This window comes from Vombatus ursinus, unplaced genomic scaffold, assembly GCF_900497805.2.
Source record: "Vombatus ursinus unplaced genomic scaffold, bare-nosed wombat genome assembly UNPS02014825.1, whole genome shotgun sequence".
NCBI classification, from domain to species: Eukaryota; Metazoa; Chordata; class Mammalia; order Diprotodontia; family Vombatidae; genus Vombatus; species Vombatus ursinus.
The window spans coordinates 5,037,701-5,046,902 of NW_020954603.1; the positions used below are offsets into that span (position 1 = coordinate 5,037,701).

Below are 9,202 nucleotides of genomic sequence, written 5' to 3' on the forward strand. Positions count from 1 at the left end.
CCTCCCAGCTCTGACATCCCCTGTCCTCAGGCCCCTCCCAGCCCTGCCATCCCCTGTTCTCAGGCCCCTCCCAGCCCTGACATCCCCTGTTCTCAGGCCCCTCCCAGCCCTGACATCCCTTGTTCTAAGGCCCCTCCCAGCCCTGCCATCCCATTCTAAAGCCCCTCCCAGTTCTGACATTCCCTGTCTCAGGCCCCTCCCAGCCCTGACATCCCCTGTCCTCAGGCCCCTTCCAGCTTTGACATCCCTTGTTCTCAGGCCCCTCCCAGCTCTGACATCCCTTGTTCTCAGGCCCCTCCCAGCCCTGACATCCCTTGTTCTCAGGCCCCTCCCAGCTCTGACACTGCCTGTTCTAAGGCCCCTCCCAGCCCTGCCACCCCCTGTTCTAAAGCCCCCCCAGCCCTGACATCCTTTGTTCTCAGGCCCCTCCCAGCTCTGACACTGCCTGTTCTAAGGCCCCTCTGAGTTCTGATGCCTCAGGACCCAGGGCTGGCAGCTTCCTGATCAGGGCCAGCTCTCATTATGAATGAAAACAAGGAGGTGGCTCTTGCGGTGGGGGGCTTCCTGGACCCCTGCCCCTCCCCTCTGCTGAGCAGCCCTGCTGTGGGGGTGGGGTGGCGGGGAGGGGAAGTGCCTTACTTGGCCATCTCCAAGCATTTGAGGGCTTCCTCCGTCCTGCCCTGCTCCAGGCAGAGCAGGGAAATCTCCAGCAGCGCGTTGGGGATCAGGTAGTGGTCGTACTTAATCTTCTTCTCACTGTGGGGCAGAGAGGATGAGGAGGAAAGAGTGGGGTGAGGGGCCAGCCCAAGTCCCCTCCTCCCTTCTCCCACAGCGGGTGGCTGGCCTGAGGCACCCACATCCCAGGGACAGTCAGAAGGACAGCCCGGGCCCTGGGCCTCAGGCCTGGCTTCCCAGACCGTCCCCTCCTGGTCCTCTGCTCTGCACACTCCATGCTCCAGTCAAGCTGGTAGCTCCGTCCTCATGCTCCCAGTGCTTTCCAACCTCAGGCCCTGTGCTCAGGGCGCTGCCCCCCATCCCCTCTTCTTTACGACTGAATTCCTAGTCATCCTTTAATGCCCAGTACAAATGCCATTGCCGCCACCTCCAGGAAGCCTGCCCTGATCCTGGCCAAGGAAGAACCTTCCCCTCGAGCCTCTCAGGAGGCCCTGGGTCCGAGCCTTCTTCCCCGGTGGGCTGTGGGCCCCGGGCCCTGGGGGGCAGGGCTGCAGCAAAACCAAAGCTTGTGTCTTCCTAGCACTGTGTGCTGGGCACTGCACATTTGGTGACCTGTGATCCCCCTGGCCACGATTCCGAGGCCTCACCGAGTCTCTCACCTGAGCCCACGGGAGCCACAGCAGGCATCCTTAATCCTATTTCCAGCTGACACACCTGAGGGTCAGAAGGCTAAGGGAGCCGCTCACTGGTCACACGGCTAGTGGCAGGCTGGATTCGAATCTAGATCTGCTTGTGTGGCAGGTCCACCATCCTATCCAGGATGCCAGGCCGCTGCCCGAGGCTGCCCGGTCTGCCCCGGGGGTCCTCGCTGCACCTTGGATGCCTTGGCCCTCCCACGCCCTCCTTAGCCCCTCACAATCCAGCTTCTGACCACCAGAACTCCTTTCTCCAAAGTGACCGAACATGTCCCAGCTGCCAGATCCAGCGGCCCTTTTCCCGTCCTCACTCTCCTTGATCTCTGGGCAGCCTCGACACTGTTGGGCACTCTCCTCTGGGCTGTTCTCTCGGGGTTTGTGAGTCACCCCCTGGTTCTCCTCCTCCCTCTCTGACCTCTGCTTCTCGGTCCCCTTTGCTGGACCCTGCTCCAGTCACACCCTCTGACCACAGGGGTCCCCAGGGCTCTCTCCTGGGTCCTCGACCCTTCTCCCTCTATGCCGCACGACACTTGGTGATCCCATCGACTCCAGTGGATTTAATGACCATCTCGATGCTGAGGATTCTCACGCCTACCTTTCCTGCCCCAATCTCTCTGCTGACCCCCCCCTTTTTTTGAAGCAACTGGGGTTAAGTGACTTGCCCAGGGTCACACAGCGAGTAAGTGTCTGGGGCCACATTTGAATTCAGGGAGATGAGTCTTCCAGACTCCAGGCCAGGTGCTCTGTGCACTTTGGCGCCACCTAGCGGCCCTAGGAATGATGGTTTCAGAGAAGCAGATTGAGCCTCGGTATAGGACAGACTTGCACCCCACTCCCAGGGCTGGTCTGTAAAATGGGTTAATGCCCCCCGTGCGGTTGGGATGAGGTGGATAAGCTCAGAGCCATAGTAACAGCAGCCCTCACACTGGCCCCACAGCCCAGATCTGTGGCCAGGCCTCGGCGTGTCTGTCTTGACAACCTTATTGACGCTTACACACACACACACACACACACACACACACACACACACAGGCAGACATGCATACATGCACACAGACATACATGTACGCACATATACATACACACATGCACGCACGCACACATACAGAAGCACATGTGCCCCGCCCACAGCCAGGCCAGGCTCAGGCCCTCATCACCCCCCACCCCTGGGGTCTCCCTGCCTCAGTTCTCCCTTCTCGTCCATCCACCACACGTGGCCACGTGATTTTTCTGAATCTCCGGAGGCTCCCAGGGCTCCCTCTTGCCTCTGGGCTCTCAGGATCCTAGGTTCAGGGCTGGAGGGGACCTGGGCGAGTCCTACAGCCCAGCCCCCCATTTTATAGAGTAGCTGCATGGCTTGACCCCCCCAGGGAGTAGGTGGACGAGCTGAGGCCCCCCTGCAGGGGCCTCTTGAGGAGGGTGCAGGGGCAGGGGCCCCGACAAGGCCCGGCAGCTGCCAGAGGCGGAGGCCTCACCTGGCCTGGATAAACCGGAAGTTCTCCTCGGCCTCCCTGACCTGGGCCAGGTGCTTCAGACACAGGCCCTGGAGCAGCTTCACCACACACAGGTCGTCCACCGAGAACTCGTTGGCTGAAAACAGAGAGGCCCTGTCAGCGTCCCCTCCATGGCCGGCGCTTAGCACGAGGCCTGACACACAGGAGGCGATGAATAAATGTTGACTAATTGACTGGACCAGACCAAGGCACACAAAAGGATTCCTGGGGGCCATCTGCTGACTTTGTTTTAAACCGTAATACTACCTATGTGTTTTCTTTCTTGTTGTTAAATATCTCCCAATTACATCTGAAGTGGTTTCGAAGTGCTTGGGACTCCTTGGGACAAGACGAGCATTTCTCAGCCTGAGGTGGCCATGCACACAGCAGGGGGCACTGAACAGAATCAAACTGTAAGCTCCCTGAGGGCTTTTGTCTGTAGGCACTCAGTAAATCAGCTGACTGACCGAACTGAGCTGAAATAGACTGATGGAACCCAGTGTTCAGCGTTGGTCCGGGAGGCCAGTGAGCCAGAGACCGGGGGCGACTGGGCCAGGAAACGTGGGATCCAAACAGCAGGAATCCAGCTGATTTCAAACCTCCAGCTCTGGTGGCCGGAAAGCATTTCTGAGACACAGTCATTTCCTGATGGCCAGTGGGGTGTGGGAGCTGGATTAGGGTCAGCATTCACTCACGGCCTCAGGGGCGGCCCAGGAGGGGCCCGGCTTCTCCAAGGACCAACGTGCAAGGCTCCCACAGGGGAGAGGGACCACCGGCCCCAGGTCAGGGCCATTCTCGGCCCATCCCAGAAGCAGCCAGGTAGGCCTGACACTCACGAGCTGGGTGACCCCAGGAAACCATGGCCATGGCCGGCTGAGGGTCGTCCTGCCTCAAGTCTCTCCAGCCCAGCCTCCTAAAGCGCCGGCCCGACCGCATCCTCTCTCCTCCTCAATACACTCCAGTGCCTCCTCTTGCCCGAGGACCACATGGAAAATCCTCTCTGGCGTTTAAAGCCCTTCGTACCCTGGCCCTTTCCTGCCGTCCATTCTCCCCCCCCGTCCACTGACCCCGGCCTCGTGGCTGCCTCTCCAGACTCTGGGCATCCTCCCTGGCTGTGCCCCGCGCTGGAACACTCTCATTCCTCATGTCTGGCTTCCCCGGCTTGCTCCAAACCCCAGCAGAATGCCCCCCCTCAGGAAGCCCTCCTGGCCCCCATTTCTCCTGTCTGTAGCTTTCTGTGCATAGTGGACTGCACATCGTCTCCCTCGCCAGACCTTGGCTCCCCGAGGGCAGGGACTCTGGTCCTTCTCTGTACCCCCGGGCTTAGCACAAGGCCTGGCACACAGGAGGCATTGATTGATTGGCCTACAGTTACACCTTCTGGCCGCCAGATGGCCCCCGTGCCCTGTGGGCTCGGGTCTGGGCTCTTGGGAGCTCTCCCAGAAGGCAGTGGGGCGGGTGCTGCTCCCAGCCGCAGGCCCGGGATGGGGGGAGGGGCCATGCCTGGCCCGGTCTGGCCGAGGAGCCGGGCAGCTGCGGGCCTCCCCAGCCCGGTCCCGCTCACCTGGTGACTTCTCCAGGGTCTCCTGGGCCTTGATGAGGACGTCCAGCATGCCCTCCGTCAGCTGCCGCTGCTTCCCGATCACCGCGTAGCCGTTCCAGATGTACATCATCTCCTGGGGAGGGGGCCGCCGCAGTCAGTTCCTGCACGCCCACCCACCCGCCATCCCCGTGCTGGCTCGCTCTCCCCCTTTCTGGGCCTCAGCTTCCCCACGTGTGAAATGGGAGCGTTGGGGCGCAGGGCCACCAAGACTGGGTTTAGATCTCGGCTCTGCTGCCTTCTCCTGGTGAGGCCTTGGTCCTGTCCTGCCCCCTTCTGAGCCTCGGTTTCCTCCTCTGCAAAATGGGGGGCTGGCCTCTGAGGCCCCTGCCAGCGCTCCGTCTCTGGGCTTGCTGGGTGGACCACAGAACCCATGGCCGGGTCAGGCTGCAGCCCCGGGCCAGGGACGCCCGGTGTGCACAGCCGGTGCCTGGCATGAGCGGGCCTTCATGGAATCTTTATTGGCAGAGGAGGAAAAGTGGGGCTTGTCCACAAAGACCGGGGCGGCTCCAGGGACTCCCCACGGGAGCTGTGGCCCCGAAGGAACGAGGCTGGGAATTTCAGGGGTCACCAAGTGTCTGAGCTGGGAGGGGCCTTAAGGGGGAAAGGAAAGGGATCAAGCGTTTATGAAGTGCTTACTGTATGCCAGGCACTAGGCCAGGGGCTTCTACAAATATTCTCTCGTTCCATCCTTATCACAACCCTGGGGGATAGATGCAAGTATTACGCCCATTTTACAGCTGAGGAAACCAAGGCAGACAGTAGTTAAGTGACTTGCCCAGGGTCACACAGCCTGGGAGGATCTGAGGCCGCATTTGAACTCAGGGCTTCCTGACTCCAGGCCCAGCACTCTACCTACTGAGTCCATTCCCAGGGAATGTCCGAACCAGGAGGGGCCTGAGGACAGAGATATCAGACTGAGAAGGTCCTCGGAGGTCACTTGGTTGAACACCCCTCCTTTATTTATACACGGAGGTGATGAGGCCCAGAGAGGGCAGTGGCTGACCTGAGGTCACCCCTTTTCCTGGCCATACCAGGCCACCAAGACGCCAAGTGGGAGCTAAGTGCCGCCCTGTGACATGTGGCCCCCCCAAGGCCGACCTTGTGAGCGCAGGCCCTACTCCCCATCAGAGGTCTCCAGGCTGCCTCCCCACCAACCCAACAATCCCCCTAGCCCAAAGCTGCCCTAACCTGCGCCCAGTGCCCAAGGGGCTCGTGGGCTACCTCTGACCCTTCAGCCTGCCCTCATTGGACCTCTGGCCCTAGGTTAGGAAGGGGGAGGCAGGGGGATGGCAGGGGGCTCCTACCAGGGCCGGCACAGGCAGCGGGATGGGGTTCGGGTTGAGGTACCGCCGAGACTTCCGAATGGCAAATTTTTCGGTGGGCAGAGACTTGCCGGCAATCTTGAGCTTCAGGCCTGGCACAGCTCTGCCGAGAAGAGAAGACAGAGGTCAGGAAGCCTGGCTGGGGAGGGAGGGGGCGGTCCCTGGTGCATCCCAGGCTGGACAGGGATGCAGGAAAGTGTCCCGGGGGGATGCTGACTCAGGGGGTGGTCAAGGGGAGAAAGGCCCGGCCCCCACCACAGATACAGACCCATGTGAACATCACAGGCTGCCTCCCTGGGCAGCTGAGGCCCTGCCGAGGGTCACTTAGCTAGGAAGGGGCAGTCATTGGCTGGACAGAATCATGGAGGGCAGGCTTCCTGTAGGACGAGGGATTTTACAGCTGAAGAAACCAAGGCAGACAGTAGTTAAGTGACTGGACAGGCAGGAGGGATGAAGGGCTTCAAATGCCAAAAAGAGTATTTTCTATTTGCTCTTGGAGACAATAGGGAGCCACTGGCGTTTGTGGAGCAGGAGGGGCCGTGATTGGACCTGGGGTTTAAGAACATCACTTCAGTGGCTTTACATAAAATGGACTGGAGACTGGAGCAAATGGGCCCATCCATGGGTCACTGCAGTGACCAGGGAGAGTCAGGGCGGCCTTAGAGGACAGAAGAGGTGGGGTGACTCTGCAGAGATGGCCGGAGACAGGGGGGATCCGGGCTGACTCCTGTGGGAGCCTGGGGGCTGACAAGGAAGGGTGGGAGGAGAGACAATGAGCTTAGCATTCAGCGGCGTGAGGCTGCCATGTCTACGGGCCACCCGGTTCAAGGTGTACAATGGCCAGCTGGGAGACTGGAGGGCAGGAGAGAGGGCAGGGCTGGACAAACAGGTCTGAGAATCAGCTGCACAGAATGATGACTAGATCCGTGGGGGCCGAGGAGAGCCCCAAGAGAAGGGGTTTAGAGGGAGAAGAGCCCTGTGCGACCCCCAGGGTGAGGGCATGAGGAATCGGTAAAGCAGACAGAGGAATGACCAGAGAGGTGGGAGGAGAACCAGAAGAGACAGAGATGGAGAGAGAGAAGGTGATGGGCGGCGTCAGGAATGACGAGGACCTAGCAGAGGCCGCTGGACCTGGCAGCTAAGATGAGTCACGGCCATTGGTAACGGGAGGGGGCAGTTTGGGCAGAAGGCTGAGACCTGAAGCCAGGCTGCAGGGGGTCAGATGGGAGGGAGAGGAGAGGAGGGGGAGGCCCCCAGGGTCGAAGGCCACAGAAGGCTGGAGAGACGGGGGTGATGGCTGGAGAGGGTGGACGGCCCAGTGAGGATTTGTGTTTGGGGCAGCAGGGAAGCCGCCAGCAGACAGGGAGACTAAAGACAGACCAGAGAAGGGGTGCTATCTGTTAGGGGCGATGGGATTGAAAGGGATGGCTCATGCAGGTGGACGGGTCGGCCTTGGAAAGGAGAAGCCAGTGGCAGAAGGTGTCTGGGAGATGGGAAGTGATGAGAAGGGAGGCGAGGAAACTATTCAAATCTTTTCTGTAAAATGTGAGGCAAAGTCCTGAGCTGAGAGAGTGGGGGTGGGGAGCCCTGGGAGGCTGGAGGAGGGGCAAAAAGGCCTGGAAGACCCACTGCAGAAAGTGGGATTGAGTCAGGAAGGCATCAACAGGCATTGTGCGGTATATGGTTCCATATGTACTTGTCTCCTCTACTAGAATGTGAGCCCAGTGCCAGGTATACAATAGGTGCTTAATAAACACTTGTTGACCGACTGCCTCAGGATGTAGTGAGCTCCCCATCACCAGAAGTCTTCAAGCAGTGGCAACGTCCCTTAATCAGGGAGGCCAGAGAGGGGATTCCCACTTGGGTCTAAGGGATTGGACGAGATGCCCTCTGGGGCTGGGGCACCCACCGGCCTAGGGGCCCCTCTAACACTGGGAAGGACCCTGCTTTCTGGTGCGGGCTCAGACCGGGGCTGGGGGCAGAGGAGAGAGCGAGGCTCTCACCGAAAAAGCTCCACTTCATCGTCTCCAAAAGGTTTGTAATCGTCCTCTCCAAACATGCTGAGGTAGGCGGCTTTCATGTAGATGTAGGTGGCCTGGGTGGGGGGAGAAAGACCCTCTCTGGCTTTCTGCTGCTACCAGAGGACCGACTGAGCCCTGTGCCCGGCATTCGAGGCCCTGCGCAGGCTTGCTCCAGCCCCTGTGCCCAGCGTTCGAGGCCCCGCGCAGGCTTGCTCCAGTCCATCTTTACAATTGCAGCCCCTACTCCACCCTTCCAAGTTGGCTCCAGACAAGTAGCATCCTCCCGGGCCACTGTCTTCCAAACACTCCCTGGGACATCCCTCCTCGGGCCTCAGCTCCTGCCATTCTCAGAGCCTGAAATGCCACCCCCCGTTCTGTGCTCTGCTGGTTGGAATCTGGCCAGTCACTCAAAGCAGGGCTCGAATGCAGCCCTCCTTCAGGGAGCCCTCCCTGATCGTTCCCAGTGGGCAGGGACTCCTGCCTCCCATAATCCCAGTGTTCTCCTCATGGCTATTTCACAGGGTCCTCATTTAAATAAAACCTTCCTCCTGCCAGACTGGGAGCTTCCTGAGGGCAGGGGCCCACCTCCATCTCTCCCTTCCCTGCTGAGAGACTCACAAGGTGGCCTCAGTGACCTCCGGGGGCTCCTCGCTGAGGCCAGGGCCAGCTACAAACTCCTCCCCTGGACCCTCGAAGCCCCTCCCAGCGTGGCTCCATCCTCCCCTCCCGATGTCCCCCATGCTGCCCTTCACACACACCTCAGTCTCCCATCTCCACACCTTTGCATTGGCTGTGCCCCCATGCCGAGAGTGTTCTCCCTCCTCCCTTTTCACTCACAATCTCATTTCCCTCAGAATTAGCTCAGGCATCATCTTCCAGGGAAGCCTTGCCCGATCTGACTTCCAGCTGCCTGGTGTCCACTCCGAGGTGGGCAGGGAGCAGCAGGAAGGCCTGTCTGACTGGACGCTCACTCCCTGGTGGTCTAAGCCCCCCTTGGCTCCCCTGCCCCAGCTCCTGGGTCTACCCTGTGGGCTCTGCCCACCATTGTCTGTGCCCTCTTGGAGGCGCTGATTGTGATGGTGGGCATCTCCATCATCCTTGTTCACAAACCCAGGCCAGAGGGCTCCCCTTGCCTCCTCCTCTGCTCTTCTCTCTCAGCTCTGCACACAGCAGGCGCTTAATAAAGGCTTCTTGAGTTGGGCTGAAGGATGTTTGTGCCTGCTGCATGTGTCTATGCTGCATGGTTCTAGGGTCAGGACTGGCCAGCTGGCAGCTCTGGCCCCCAGTCTATAATTACAGGGTGGCAGGGCTGTCAGAGACTTCCCAGAGGAGGAGGCCAGGACCCTGGGATGAAGTCAGGGCTGTGGCGGGGGGGGGGGGGGGGGGGGGGGGG

The 9,202-nt window shown here is 60.2% G+C and overlaps 1 protein-coding gene across 4 annotated transcripts in view; it reads right to left on the reverse strand.

The window, feature by feature from the left end:
- Positions 1-9,202, reverse strand: part of TTC39A (tetratricopeptide repeat domain 39A) — a 73,428-nt gene that overhangs the window by 3,657 nt on the left and 60,569 nt on the right. For all 4 annotated transcript variants that reach the window (XM_027838138.1, XM_027838142.1, XM_027838140.1 and 1 more), the window contains 5 exons: positions 7,792-7,883; positions 5,771-5,891; positions 4,428-4,539; positions 2,846-2,960; positions 640-756 (listed from right to left, as the gene is read on the reverse strand). In XM_027838138.1, coding sequence (XP_027693939.1) covers positions 640-756; positions 2,846-2,960; positions 4,428-4,539; positions 5,771-5,891; positions 7,792-7,883 — 557 coding nt within the window. The remainder of the gene's footprint in view (positions 1-639; positions 757-2,845; positions 2,961-4,427; positions 4,540-5,770; positions 5,892-7,791; positions 7,884-9,202) is intronic.